Source organism: Geotrypetes seraphini, chromosome 6, assembly GCF_902459505.1.
Source record: "Geotrypetes seraphini chromosome 6, aGeoSer1.1, whole genome shotgun sequence".
Classification (NCBI taxonomy): domain Eukaryota; kingdom Metazoa; phylum Chordata; class Amphibia; order Gymnophiona; family Dermophiidae; genus Geotrypetes; species Geotrypetes seraphini.
In genome coordinates this window covers 2363682-2378521 of record NC_047089.1, presented here as the reverse complement: position 1 = coordinate 2378521, position 14840 = coordinate 2363682, and the positions used below count along the sequence as shown (strand labels likewise).

The following is a 14840-nucleotide window of genomic DNA, read 5'->3' as shown; positions in this document are numbered from 1 at the left end:
GACTGTAGCACAAACCACTGCCCCACACAGAGCAATCTCCTTTCCTCGTCAGGTCTTAATAACTGATCCTCTTCCCTTCGTCTTCTCCTGCAATGTCAACTTTCCCTCCTACCATTCTTCAGTAGTTCTTTCCCTCTATTCCTTTTCTTCCTGTACGTCGTTGTCTGTTATCTAATCTAATCTAATCTAATCCTTAGGTTTGTATACCGCATCATCTCCACGTTCGTAGAGCTCGACACGGTTTACAGTAGGAGAAATAGGAAGGAACTACAACAGAGGGTTAGAGGTAGAAGTGGGAAGAAAATTTAGAGGACTTGGGATGCCAAGATATAAGAGTTTCCTTGATTCCTAAGTTGGAGGGAGACTTACATTTTTTGAGAAAAGCCAGGTTTTCAGATGTTTGCGGAAAACTTGGAGAGAGCTCAAGTTCCGAAGAGGGGAGATAAGGTTGTTCCAGAGCTCAGTGTTATGTGTCATGTATGCATTTTTCTTTATTTATCGGTATGTTTTGTACCCCATTTTTAAAATTATGTACAGCGCTTTGAAAGTTTTATAAGCGTTTTTATCAAATTTCAAATAAACTGTAGACTGTACTGTGGATAATACAAAGAGATCAGTGAACACTAAGAGAAAAACCTCAAAGAATGAGCAGGAAAAACTCTGTATAATTCTGGGGAGAGAAGAGAAATGTGTTGTGCTCTATTGCAATCACTTTGGAAATAGACACACTTGTCAGTCCAATAAAGTTATATCAGTGTTGAATTTTCTCCAGAGCTGCCTCTGCCCCTCCTCTGGTCCTGCCCCACAACTCAGCTGATCGTGTCACATGAGAAAGAAGCTGCAGCGAGAAGCAGAGGGGAGAAGAATAGAAAACCCAGAGGGCGGAGAGACCGGAAACAACCAGAGAACAAGGAGGCAGAGAGACAGAGAGGAACAGGCAGAAAGATTGACCACAGGACAGAGTGACAAAGGAACAGGCGGAGAGATCAGGAACAGAGGGACCAGCAGAGTCTAAGAGAAAAGGAAAGTGACAGAGGAACAGGTGGAGAGATCAGGAATAGAGAGACCGTCAGAGTCTACGAGAAAAGGAGAGTGACAAAGGAACAGGTGGAGAGATCAACCACAGGACAGAGAGACCGAAAGAGGCTAGGTAGGAGGAAAGGAGAGTGACAAAGGAACAGGTGGAGAGATCAACCACAGGACAGAGAGACCGACAGAGGCTAGGTAGGAGGAAAGGAGAGTGACAAAGGAACAGGCAGAGAGATCAGTAACAGAGAGACCGGCAGAGTCTAAGAGAAAAGGAGAGTGACAGAGGAACAGGCGGCGAGATCAACCACAGGACAGAGAGACCGACAGAGGCTAGGTAGGAGGAAAGGAGAGTGACAAAGGAACAGGCGGAGAGATCAGTAACAGAGAGACCGTCAGAGTCTATGAGAAAAGGAGAGTGACAGAGGAACAGGTGGAGAGATCAGGAACAGAGGGACCGGAAGAGTCTAAGAGAAAAGGAGAGTGACAGAGAGACAGGCAGTCTATGAGAAGAACAGGCAGAGAGAAGATAGATCAGAAACAAAGAGACAGGCAGAGGGTGCAAAAGAGAAATCAGGCAGGCTAGTGGAGGGAGTAAGCACTCAGTAATACCCCAGTCATTCTGGTGTAATGGACACTGACATGTGAGGGGGGCTTCTCCGGCTGTTGTGTCTATTACAGGTGCTCAGGGAAGAGTAGGAAAGCTGTGGGCACCCTGGACTGACAAAATGCCATCTGTAAGAGGTTTCTGGCTAAGTCTGAGCTGCTTCTGTTTCTTTGTCATGCCCCGTCCTGGAAATGCTCACCCAGTCATCCAGCACAAGGACGTTCTGGGATCCCACCTGCGCCACATCCTGCCGAAACTGGGAATGCAGTTTGGATGGAGGAATCTCACTTGTCAAGCGTGTAAAATCCTGTTCCATATCATCGATCTTGAACTGGAGGTAAAATCCTGACATCAGGGAGGAATGTTAAGCTGACTTTAGTCCAAGCTTAGCCGGAATTGCCCTGTTTGTGCAATTCCAGTTCCAGGTCAGAGTCAGAGCTGCTGGTTTGAATAGTTCAGTATCAATCTAGAGTTTTATTTCTCAACATAGTCTCCATTAAGGGCTGGTCGCTTAGTCCAGCATGTGTCCACTTTTTCCGTTGTATCAAACTGCACCACCAAGCCTAAAGCACAAGGAACTGCTGATCTGTCAAACCAAAAGCATAAAACTTAGGGGAAGACCTCACAGACCTTTTTTTTAAGCCAATGTGACGGATAAATCAGACTAAAAGATCAGGTCAAGCCCCAAAAGCTTGCTTAGAAATGTTAGTAACTTTGATTTCACACAGATCAATTTAAAGAGATGTGTAAGCAAAAAGATAGTGCTCAAATATTTAAACCTGCACTTGTGCCCAACGGGGCCTCCGTTTCACCCGTCTTAACAGGGCTTCGTCAGGGGCTCTGAGGTCTTCTCCTAAGCTTGAAGCTTTCCGTTTTTCCATCCCATTGGAAAATTAGGTTTTGCCAAATTTTTCAAAATATTTCTTTAACTTGTTTTCTTACCGAACTGCCCTCGTACATCAGGGGACACGTGATGGTATTCAGGAGGCCTTTGTGGCTGGCAGCGGATGCCACCGATTACTTCCTTGGTAATTCTTATAGGGGCAAAGTTTGCTGATTTAATTTTGGCCAAAGCATGTATATAGCAGGGGCCACGACCCTGTCAGCTTTTCAAGATTTCCACAATGAACTTGCATGACATTGATTTGCATCCAATGGAAGCGATAATGCAAGTCAATCGGATGCATAGGTATTGTGGAAATCTTGAAAAGCCGAGGACCGTGGTTACTGTGTGAGTGAGCTTTAAACTTCTCCAGATGTAAACTAAGGCCAGGCACCAGCCCAAAACCTTCCAGCGAGAGTAAGGAGTGCAACACTGACCAATCTTCTGCTTAAAGGAGTTTCACTTTCTTGGCATGTAACAGGGCTTAAAAGCTCATTGTTTAGGTGTGTTATGGGGATGGTTGATGGGAATTGTGGGTTTTAATCTTTGTGTTTGTATTCAATTCTGTCCCTTTCTGCACTGGGTACATTTCAGACGTGCGGTATATGTAGCTTCAAATATGTCAGCCTTGTTGTGGCCTCCTGCTCCAACGGTGCCCAGTCTGGGTCACAAGTATCCCACGGCTGTTTCCCACTGTTCAGTTCCAGGGAAGAGCAATGCTTCTCCCATTTATTTTGGACTTTTCCTCCAGGAACTTGTCCAAGCATCTTCTTGTATATGTTTGAAAGGTTAAACAGCCCTTCCCTATCTAAACTAAACTAAACCTTAAGCTTATATACCGCATCGTCTCTATAAATATAGAGCTCGACATGGTTTACAAAAATTAAAAGGGAAGCACAGTGGGAGTTGGTGGTAGGGGGAAGTTTTCAGGTGTCTATGGAATAGTTGGAAAGAGCCTCTCTAACCTTTCCACCCCTCACATCCCCCCACTCCCTTGCCCCTCATAGCTCTTGAAAACAGCATCTTCTACCTCCTGCACGCGCCAGCCTCAGCTCCCCTCTGATGTCACGTCGCAGTCCCGTAACTAGGAAGGTGACATCAAAAGGGAGCCAAGGCCGGCCAAGGAGGGGCTGGAAGATACTGCTCAAGAAGTATTTTAGAAGGAGAGGAACAATTCATTGTGGCTGTCGTGGAGAGGATGATTGATCTCAGTTGCTTCATTGTGGCCGTGATGAAACACTCACGCTAAATCATCCCATTCTGTTCCACCCCCGGATTGAAAACCACATCGTCCAGGTGTTCTGGAAGGAAGGAATGTTGAGAAGCATTATTGCTATCATGGCCCAAGCGGGAAGATATTTGTCAGCTCTCCTTTGGCCCTTGTGGACCCAAAACGGTCCTCACTTAAAAATGAGTGGTGACCTCTGCCCTAGCTTTACTATTTGGCTCCAGAAAAAAGGAGGACGAATTGAGACATATAGGTTTGACTGCCGTTGCTATCTGTCCTCCTTTTTCTGAAGCGCATCCTGTTTAGTTTCTTACGGAAAAGGCAACGAGCCATGTGCTCTAGGTTAAATGTTAAGGATTACCAATGTGACACCAGTTTTTAAAAAGGGTTCCAGAGGTGATCCAGGAAGTTATAGCTAGAGATACGCACGCGTGGATTAATGAGAAAAGACCAACATGGTTCTAGTCAAGGGAAATCTTGTCTCACCAATCAAGTTTTATTAGGATTTTATAGACGACCTATCAAGGTTATCTAAGTAGTTTTTACAATCAGGTACTCAAGCATTTTCCCTGTCTGTCCTGGTGGGCTCACAATCTATCGAATGTACCTGGGACTAAGGAGGACTGAGTGACTTGCCCAGTGCGGGGTTTGAACCCACAACCCCAGGGTGCTGAGGCTGTAACTCCAATGTACTGGATAAAGGTGAACCGGTTGATATTGTGTATTTGGATTTCCAAAAGGCATTTGAAAAAGTACCTCATGAAAGATAATCCTGGCAGGATGAAGTTTAGGACTAAGTTGAAAATGTTTGACTGTTAATCCCTTCCTATGTTAATCTTGTACTGACCTGATTTGGTACTGTTTGTAATTTTGTAAACCACATAGCTAATATGTGCAATATAAATTTTTAAATAAATAAATAAGGTAATGTCCTTTTGTGGATTGAAAGACAGAAAACAGAGACTGCATTTAAATGGTCAATATTCTCAATGGAGAAGGGTAAATAGTGGGTTCCAAACAAAACTTAGGCCAAGGGTCAAAATCAAGATACAAAAGAGCCAAATAACCCCCCCCAAAAAAAAAAAAAAAAAAAAAATATATATATATATATATAGCTAGTCACTATTAAGTCCTGTTTGTACTGAGGAGGAAAAGCTTCATCCTCCGACCCGCTGCTTCCACGTTCCTGTCCCTCACTTTCTTGAAGTCAGACAGTGTCTCCATCACCTCCACTGGAAGGCAAGTGTGTGAAGAATACGGCTACTGTTTTACCAGGTCAGTGTTGCATTCATGGCTACCCACTGGGTCATTTTCTCAGAGGAAGTAGCCCCCTGACCCCCCTTCCCCTCCCAGTGTTATAAAGAGGGGCTGTATTAATCAGATGGTTCCTCAGGATGACATTGTATGAAGGACGAAGAGCAAAGGTGGATTGAAGACAGTAGTGTGTGATTGATGGATCTGTGGGTTTATTTTCTTCTTATTTCACTCTCTTATACATTCTCATTTGATTCTGGGCTCAGTGTGTGTATGAGGTGGACGGTGTCGTGTTCTGTCTGTCATCTACCAGAGTGTGTTTTTCTTGCTGAACAGGATGTGGTTTCTTGATTCATCATCACAGGAACAGCTGCGTGAATAGAAGCTTCTCTCACACACAGAAAAGTGTTATGTTTATTGAGCTTTTCAAAATAAGTACAACTCCTTTAGATGAATAACTATCAATGCTAAAATACAGAACAGTGTAATAATCATAAAAATGCTTGCGTACCTGAATAAACTCATGTAAACCGTTCTGAGAACGTTATAGAAAATTAATTACATAAATAAATAAATAAGACTAGCCTTACTAGCTTAGACCCAGTATCCTGTTTCCAACAATAGCCAATCCAGGTCACGATTACGTGGCAACATTCCGGAATTTGAAAGAGTGGCATCATTCCATTCTATCGATCCTAGGGACAGCAGTGGCTTCCCCGATGCCTGTTTCAATAGCAAACTATGGACTTTTCCTCCAGAAACTTGACCAGACATTTTTTTTAACTGCTGTTAGCACTCTAGCTACAAATTTCAGAGCTTAGCTATTCATTGAGTGAAAAAATAGTCCTCCTATTGGTTTTAAAGGTACTTACCTGTAACTTAAAAGAATGTGCCCTAGTCTCTGCAATTATTTTAAAAATTAAGAACATAAGAACATAAGCAATGCCTCTGCTGGGTCAGACCTGGGGTCCATCGTGCCCAGCAGTCCGCTCACGTGGCGGCCCAACAGGTCCAGGACCTGTGCAGTGATCCTCTATCTATACCCCTCTATCCCCTTTTCCAGCAGGAAATTGTCCAATCCTTTCTTGAACCCCAGTACCGTACTCTGCCCTATTACGCTCTCTGAAAGCGCATTCCAGGTGTCCACCACACGTTGGGTAAAGAAGAACTTCCTGGCATTTGTATTGAATCTGTCCCCTTTCAACTTTTCCGAGTGCCCTCTTGTTCTCTTATTTTTCGAAAGTGTGAAGAATCTGTCCCTCTCTACTCTCTCTATGCCCTTCATGATCTTGTAAGTCTCTATCATATCCCCTCTAAGTCTCCTCTTCTCCAGGGAAAAGAGACCCAGCTTCTCCAATCTCTCAGTATATGAAAGGTTTTCCATCCCTTTTATCAGACGTGTCGCTCTCCTCTGAACCCTCTCGAGTAACGCCATATCCTTCTTAAGGTATGGCAACCAATATTGGACGCAGTACTCCAGATGCGAACGCACCATCGCCCGATACAATGGCAGGATAACTTCTTTTGTTCTGGTAGTAATACCCTTCTTGATTATACCTAACATTCTATTCGCTTTTACCCATTCTACATCACTCAGGATTAGAATTTAACAGTTAAAGGAAAGATTTATAAACTATAAAGAGTTTTACCTCATGCAAAGTTGTCATTAACTATTTTTTCTGCAGCCCTCACATTTAAAGTTTAATATCTTTCCTTTCTCTCTCTCCTTCCTTCCTTCCTTCCTTTCCCCTGGTCTGGCATCTGTCTCCTTCCCTCCCCCAACTTTTTATTTCTTTCACCCTGCCCCCTTCTTTCTTTCTCTCTATCCATGCCCCCATTCTTTCTATATGTCTGTCTTTCTCTCTCTCCGTGCTCCCTTTCTTTCTTTTTTTCTTTCTCTATGCCCCTTTCTGTCTGTGTCCCGTTTCCCTTCTTTCTTTCTATCTCCCTGTCCCTCCTTTCTTTCTTTATATCTCCCTGTCCTCCCCCAAGCCACCACTATTCGGGAACAGGCCGCCACCGCCGCAATCAGGAAACAGGCTGCCGCCGCCACAATCGGGGAACAGGCCAGCGCCGAGGTCTTAACTCTCCCTGCTTATCTTCCCCAGCACGGGGCCGACCAATTCACGCCACCCAATGTCAATTCTAACGTCGGGGAGGAACTTCCGGGCCAGCCAGGCAGCAATTGGGCCTTGGCCTTGGCCTTGGCCCTTTTCTGCCGTCATCTTTCTATGTTCTATGTTTCTTGGCGCTGGCCTGTTCCCTGATTGTGGCAGTGGCGGCCTATTCCCTGATTGCGGCGGCTTGGGGGAGAGCAGTGGGAAGGGAAGCAGATTGGGGACCCCTGCTTTAGGCGAGGACAGATCACGGGCCACAAAATAGTCCCTGGGGGGCCGCATGCAGCCCATGGGCCACGTGTTTGAGACCGCTGGTTTAAACTGATACATTTAGCCTGGGCATCAACTCAGAAGGACAGAATTTATCTATTCACCAGATGCAAATTTTAATTTATAACATTTTATTGAAGGAATCAAATAAATATATAATAATATAATACAAAAAGATATTCATTATAATTGGATTCACAATTCTAATTTTTCCATACATATTTCTATCATTCCTCCAAAATATATTTCTATATGACCTATTTCATAAATTAAATTGCCTGTTTGGGACTAACCACTAATTTTCACTGACACTTAACTGGTTATTTGGGGGGCCTTGCAGGGTGGAGCTGGCACTTAACAACTAAGGTCATCACATAAATAGGATTGCTTAAGAGTGGCCTAGTGGTAGAGCAGATGCCTCCGCACCCTGTGGTTGTGGATTTGATTCCCACTGCAGCTTCTTGTCACTCTAAAACACTTCTGCCTAAAATACATAAACCACACAGAGAAAAAGTGGTATATCAAGTCCCTTTCCATGTGAAATGTAGCAGATTAAGACCTGGACGGTCCACACAGTCTGCCCAATAGTTACATGCATTATAAACTCTTGATGAAATTCAATGGTCTTTTTTGCATTTCTGAGCCATAGACTGTAAAGGTCACCTAGTACTGTCCTTAGGTTCCAACTAGTGGTTAAAGCAGCGCGTCGGCACCCTGAAGTTGTGAGTTTGATTCCCACTGCAGCTTCTTGTCACTCTGGACAAGTCATTTAACTTGTCATTGCCCCAGGTGTAAAATATATCAACCACTGGGATTATAACCAGACCCAGAAAAGGTGGTATATCAAGTCCCATTCCCTTTACCCTTTATGCAGCAATTTATAGCTAGTTAGTCTGTTATTGAGAGAGACACGGGGGAAGCCACTGCTTGCCCCGGATCGCTAGCATGGAATGTTGCTACTCTCTGGGATTCTGGAATCTTGTTACTCTCTGGGATTCTGGAATCTTGCTATTCCTTGGGATTCTATATGGAATGTTGCTACTCTCTGGGATTCTGGAATCTTGTTACTCTCTGGGATTCTGGAATCTTGCTATTCCTTGGGATTCTATATGGAATGTTGCTACTCTCTGGGATTCTGGAATCTTGTTACTCTCTGGGATTCTGGAATCTTGCTATTCCTTGGGATTCTATATGGAATGTTGCTACTCTCTGGGATTCTGGAATCTTGTTACTCTCTGGGATTCTGGAATCTTGCTATTCCTTGGGATTCTATATGGAATGTTGCTACTCTCTGGGATTCTGGAATCTTGTTACTCTCTGGGATTCTGGAATCTTGCTATTCCTTGGGATTCTATATGGAATGTTGCTACTCTTTGGGATTTTAGAATCTTGTTACTCTGGGATTCTGGAATCTTGCTATTCCTTGGGATTCTATATGGAATGTTGCTACTCTTTGGGATTCTAGAATCTTGTTACTCTGGGATTCTGGAATCTTGCTATTCCTTGGGATTCTATATGGAATGTTGCTACTCTTTGGGATTCTAGAATCTTGTTACTCTGGGATTCTGGAATCTTGCTATTCCTTGGGATTCTATATGGAATGTTGCTACTCTTTGGGATTCTGGAATCTTGCTATTCCTTGGGATTCTATATGGAATGTTGCTACTCTTTGGGATTCTAGAATCTTGCTATTCCTTGGGATTCTGTATGGAATGTTGCTACTCCTTGGGTTTTGGCCAGGTACTAGGGACCTGGATTGGCCACCGTGAGAACGGGCTACTGGGCTTGATGGACCATTGGTCTGACCCAGTATGGCTATTCTTAGGTTCTGAATATTGCACTCAATCAGCTATTAGTAGTCAGCTGAACGCCGATCACAACTGGCTGAATATTGGACCCTAAATTTTATCCTGTCTAAAGTGTTTACTGGACAAAATGTAGCCAGCCAAAAACAAGGTGTCATTGCATATGTTCTTATGCCCTTAAAACCATGGCTGGCCGGCCAGCCAGCCTGAATGTCAGCACCAACTGGGCAATCAGGACATTTCTGTGCCATGAAATTGCGTCCTGCACTTAACCAAACTGCTTTGCCCTGTTAATTTTCAATCAGCCTGAACTTTGTAATGATAATGTGACTGATTCTCTCATCATCTGGTTTACTGTACATTGAACATCTGGATCTCTGATGAGGGACCTGGCCTGGAAATAAAAGTGTATTCTTTCCATTCCTACCCCCTCATCTTTTACTGTGTTATTTTTCTTTTGTGTCTCTGGAGAATTTGCTCTGATCTTCAGTCTCTGTTCCATGTACTTGTAGGAAATTGCATGGCCCTAGAAACATTCTCTGTCTGAAACCCACTGACTGAAGCTTCTCATTGGATCTCTCACCTCAGTGTGTCTCTCTCTTTTCATCCACCTCTCCCAACCCTTTCTTCTTATTAACATGGTTTCCCTCTCTTCCTTTTTTTCTGGCACAGACTGTGGACAACATGGACCATATAGCAAACATGGTTGCCTGGGTGTGTAGAAAGCTGAAGATAGGAGATGATCGTGAGTGTACTAGCACTGTCCAGCTCTTCAAAGAGGACGTGATCTATGTTTGGGTTCACTCTGTCCTCCAGCCAGACGAGTTCTGTGGATTACTGCTGAACAATTCCTGTGGGCATTGGGACATCTTCTCAGATTGGAACGTTACTTTGCCAGATACACCCAAGCCACCAATCAAACCACCACTACCCCCGCAGCCTGGTTCCCCCACCAGCCATGTGCTGTACCTCACAGATATCCATTGGGACCGGGAATATACCCCAGGCAGCAACCCCAACTGCAAGGAGTCGCTGTGCTGCCGCAACAGGAGTAGGGTAGGCCACTGGAAAGCTGGCTACTGGGGGGAGTACAGCAAATGTGACCTTCCACTGCACACCATTGAAAACCTACTTCAGCATCTGGCCATTTCCGGCCCCTTCCACTATGTTTACTGGACTGGAGACATTCCAGCACATAACATCTGGGAACAAAGTCGCACAGATCAGCTGCGGGTATTCAGGAACATCACCAACCTCATACGCAAGTACCTGGGCCACATTCCAATCTACCCAGCTGTGGGCAACCATGAGAGCGTACCTGTGAACAGCTTCCCACCACCCTACATACAAGGCAATCAGTCCTCACACTGGTTGTATGAAGCCATGGCTGATGCTTGGAAAGACTGGTTGAACCCCGAAGCTCTGAACACCCTCAGGTAAGCCTAAATCATGTGATTCCCTGGAGACCCTGGTCACACTTTATTAGGCTATCTACATTCAAGTGACCTTGAAGAGCCAGTGGACCTGCATGCTGTCTCATGCAAGGCCAAAGTTGTGGCTGCTCACAAATTAAAATAAACTGAATAATCTGTTGACAGTCAGATAAGCCCTCAGGCCAGTACACCTTTTAGATAAGCTCAACATTCTACCTAGTTCACAATCTCAGCCTAACTAAGCATATGACTTGAAGTAAAGTGCGAAGTTCTCAGCGGTTGGTAATTATGTGGAGGAGGATCTTTTGTGGTGATCAATTTCAAGTAGTGAGTTGATTAATCTGAAAAGTTCTTTGCTGTTCGTTGTGGGGGATCCTATTTTGTTGGAGTAGAAGGTACGTCGTTTTTCCTTGGTGGTTCTTTTCTACACATGGATTTTGGATCACCATATTGCTTTATCCTCTTCCTTCTTTGTTTTGTTCCAGATTCTTTCTAGTTGGTATGCTTTTCTTTTAAGTGTGGTTAGTTCCGTGTCGTACCATCCGTCGACTATGTGTTGTCTATTTTTGCCTTTCTTTAGTGGAGCAATTTTGTCTAGGATCTGATTGCTGATGGTGGTCCAGTTGGTGTTGAAGTCTATTTCTGTGTTTGGGTTGGATAGAATATTGAAGTGGGACCAGAATTCTGTGGGATTAAGGGAGGGTCTGAAGGTTGTTGATGGGATATCCTTTCTATGTTTTGTTGATGTGTGAGGGTGTGGGTTGCTCCATAGTATTTGGAAGTTGGCCCTCAGATGATCTGACCAGATGGTGTCTGTCCAAGTTACATCTGCTAGGCTGATGAGCAAGGAGTGAGGGTCTTTAGATGAGAAGGAAATTAGATCAAGGTGGTGGCCTTTCTGGTGGGTGGAGGTCGTGAAGGGGATGGAGAATCCCAGGGATGTTAAGAAGGAAAATAATTCTTTGACAGCTGGGGTGTCTTGTTGCTCTAGGTGGAGGTTGATGTCACCCAGTAGCAGGTTGTGTTTGTCTTTGGACGTGTTTAGTAGGAGGAATTCGGAGAAGTCATCACTAGCATTACTCTATTTGTTAGGTGGGATATAGAACAGAGTGGCATTCAGGTTGGCAGTCCCGTAGATTTTACGGCCTCCCTGAATGTAAATTGCTTTGAACTTTTTTGGAATAATGCGTTTAATAAATTGTGGATTAGATTAAACTAGATTAGAGAGGAAGGCATCCATAAGAACATAAGAGCTGCCATACTGGGACAGACCAAAAGTCCATGAAGCCCAGTATCCTGTTTCCAACAGTGGCCAACCCAGGTCCCAAGTACCCAGCTAGATCCCAAGTACCAAAACTGATTCTATGCTACTTATCCTAGGAATAAGCATTGGATTTTCCCAAGCCATCTCAATAATGGCCTATGGACTTCTTTTTTAGAAAATTATCCAACCCTTTTTTTAAACCCTGCTAAACTAACTGATTTCACCACATTCTCTGGCAATGAATTACAGAGTTTAATTACACATTGTATGAAGAAATATTAGTAAATATAGTTATAGTTTATTATTTACAATCTGCCTTTAGCCACAGTGGAGAACAAAAACATATAGAAACAAGAAACCAAATACAATTCATTAACAAATGCTCCTAGTAGGCAAAATCCAACATGGCCTCCAAAACTCAATACACCAAGAGATGGTAGCAAAGGCTTCATGTAACAGATACAGACAGAGCTGTTTCTTAAAAGAAGACAAGTTTGGCACAGTGGTTAATGCTAGAGCCTCAGTACCCTGGAGTTGTTTGTTCAAACCCCCGCTGCTCCTTGTGACCTTGAGCAAATCACTTAATCCCCCCATTGCCCCCAGGTACATTAGATAGATTGTGAGCCCAAAGGGACAGACAGGGAAAATGCTTGAATACCTGAATAAATTATGTAAAACCTAGGAGAATGGTATAGGAAAAATGAATGAATGAACTCCATAAGTAGTCCAGTCTATAAAGTGTGGTTTGAAATGGATTTTAATCAAGTCTGCAACACCCAACGTAATGCAAACTATTACCATTGGGATCCAGCCAGGTACTTGTGACCTGGATTAACCTCTTTCAGAGACAAACTAGAGGCCTAATGGATCTTTGTTCTGGCCCAGTTTAGCAGAATCTTCTAGAAGTAGGGAGATCCTGGATTCTCTGCAAGGAGAACTGTTCCAGCAATTGGTAATGGAACCCACGCGGGATGGGGTCATACTGGACTTAGTGCTTACAAATGGTGAAAGTGTCTCTGATGTTACAGTGGGTGAACACTGCATGGTACGGTTTAATATTAAGACAAAAAACTAGACCGAAAATACTTAACTTTCTTCAGATGGGGAATTATGTCAAGGAACTGTTGTGTGGAAGGAGTAGAAATGCAGTGGGCAAAACTGAAAGGAGTGATTATCAGGGCGACAAACCATTTTGTAAGGAAAAGAGGGCCACTTCTGTCTCCAAACCAAAAGGGATTAGACATAGAACCCATCGGTCACAGGCTTTATGCTATCAAGATCTGGAACCTTCTTCCACAGAATTAAAGAGCAACACAAGATTATAGACAATTTAGAAAATCATTAAAAACTCGCTTGCAAAAATATGTTGCAACCTTAAATTAGAAATGAATTTATTTGTAATTCCCAGGAATGTCTGACTTCTTCGTCTTGTTAACCACGTCAAGCTGGTATACAAGGATTTCTTGTCATTGTAAATTAGAAAATTGTTTAATCTGTGATCTTGTCAGGTTGATGGTTTTGTTCCTTCATTGGGGGTCTTAAGATCAGGAAACCCCAAAAATGTGTTTCATCAAATTCTCTGCTGGGTGGTAAACTCAGGGAAGATGGAGGAGTGTGTGGCACAGTGATTGAAGCTACAGCCTCAGCACCCTGGGGTTGTGGGTTCAAAACCCACGCTGCTCCTTGTGACCCTGGGCAAGTCACTTAATCCTCCATAGCCCCAGGTACGTTAGATAGATTGTGAGCCCACCGGGACAGATAGAGAAAACGCTTGAGTACCTGATTGTAAAACCGCTTAGATAACCTTGATAGGCGGTATATAAAATCCTAATAAAACTTAAAACTTAAACTTAAACTTAAAACTTAAGATGAAATATTTCCAAAGGTAAAGTTGGCTGAGAACTGACCTCTTTTCCCACTTCTGCAACATCCGTGCACAAATTCAAAACAATTTCAAATGCTTGATTTCCTCACGTCCCTGGAATCAAAGCAATGCCTGACTTTTGAACACCACGGTCAGCGCTGCGGGGTCCAAAGCGACTTATACCTGAATATTCTGTGTCAGCTGTTGCCTGGACTATTGGCCCTGAATATCTGGTGAGGACTGAGAAGTGAATAACTTCCAGCTCTGGAAAAGGGCCAGGATGATCAGAGAACTGCAGATCAGGTAAGAAAAGTGCCCCTGACTATGGTTTTCATTTTAGAGTCACTCTCACTGTCTCTCTGCAGGCTGGGAGGTTTCTACACTGTAAAACTGAACCCGGGACTCCGCCTAGTGTCTCTCAACATGAACTTTTGTGCTCTGGGGAATTTCTGGCTTCTTATTAACTCCACGGACCCTGCTGGACAGCTGCAGTGGCTGGTGGGAGTTCTGCAGGATGCCGAAGACCACAAGGAGAAAGTAAGTTATGATCCTGACACCCCATTAATACCCGCTCTGTGACTTCAACACTTTCTGCTAGAGTTACTAATATATGCTAACATCATTAATAATCACGGGTCTCATTTTATGCCTGGCACGTAGTTTCTAATAACAAGTGTGACAGAGAGAGTCCTGTCATGCTGGAAGAAACCCTGCAGTGCTCTAAAACTATCCTTAAACCTACCCCTAGGAAACTGCCCTGCAAAATTTATCCCCAGTGAAAGGTAACCTAAAAAGGACCTGATTATACTTGCTCGGTTCTAATGCAGGGAATGCTAAAAGCAAAGAACTACAAGGACCAGCATGCATCAGGTAGGTGATAGCAAAACCCACAAAGGGATTAGCTCCTGCAATCAGCTCTGCTGGGGGCAGGGTTAATGAGCAGGGAAGCTATCCACGCTCATTAGCAAAGCACCAGAGGGCCACAGGTATTTTGAGGGGCAATCAGCCCATGCTAAGGAAAAGGATGTGTTCCCTAGGCCAAGGGATGCAGAAGCAGAGGCAGCCACAAGCTTACCTGTGCTAGCCAGG

General features: G+C 43.9%; 1 protein-coding gene across 1 annotated transcript in view; it reads left to right on the top strand.

Moving 5' to 3' along the window:
* The first annotated feature begins 822 nt into the window (after positions 1–822).
* SMPD1 (sphingomyelin phosphodiesterase 1) overlaps positions 823–14840 on the top strand; it is a 34433-nt gene continuing 20415 nt past the window's right edge. The window contains exons 1-3 of the mRNA XM_033948564.1: positions 823–1970; positions 9863–10626; positions 14117–14288. Coding sequence (XP_033804455.1) covers positions 1755–1970; positions 9863–10626; positions 14117–14288 — 1152 coding nt within the window. The 5' untranslated portion in view covers positions 823–1754. The remainder of the gene's footprint in view (positions 1971–9862; positions 10627–14116; positions 14289–14840) is intronic.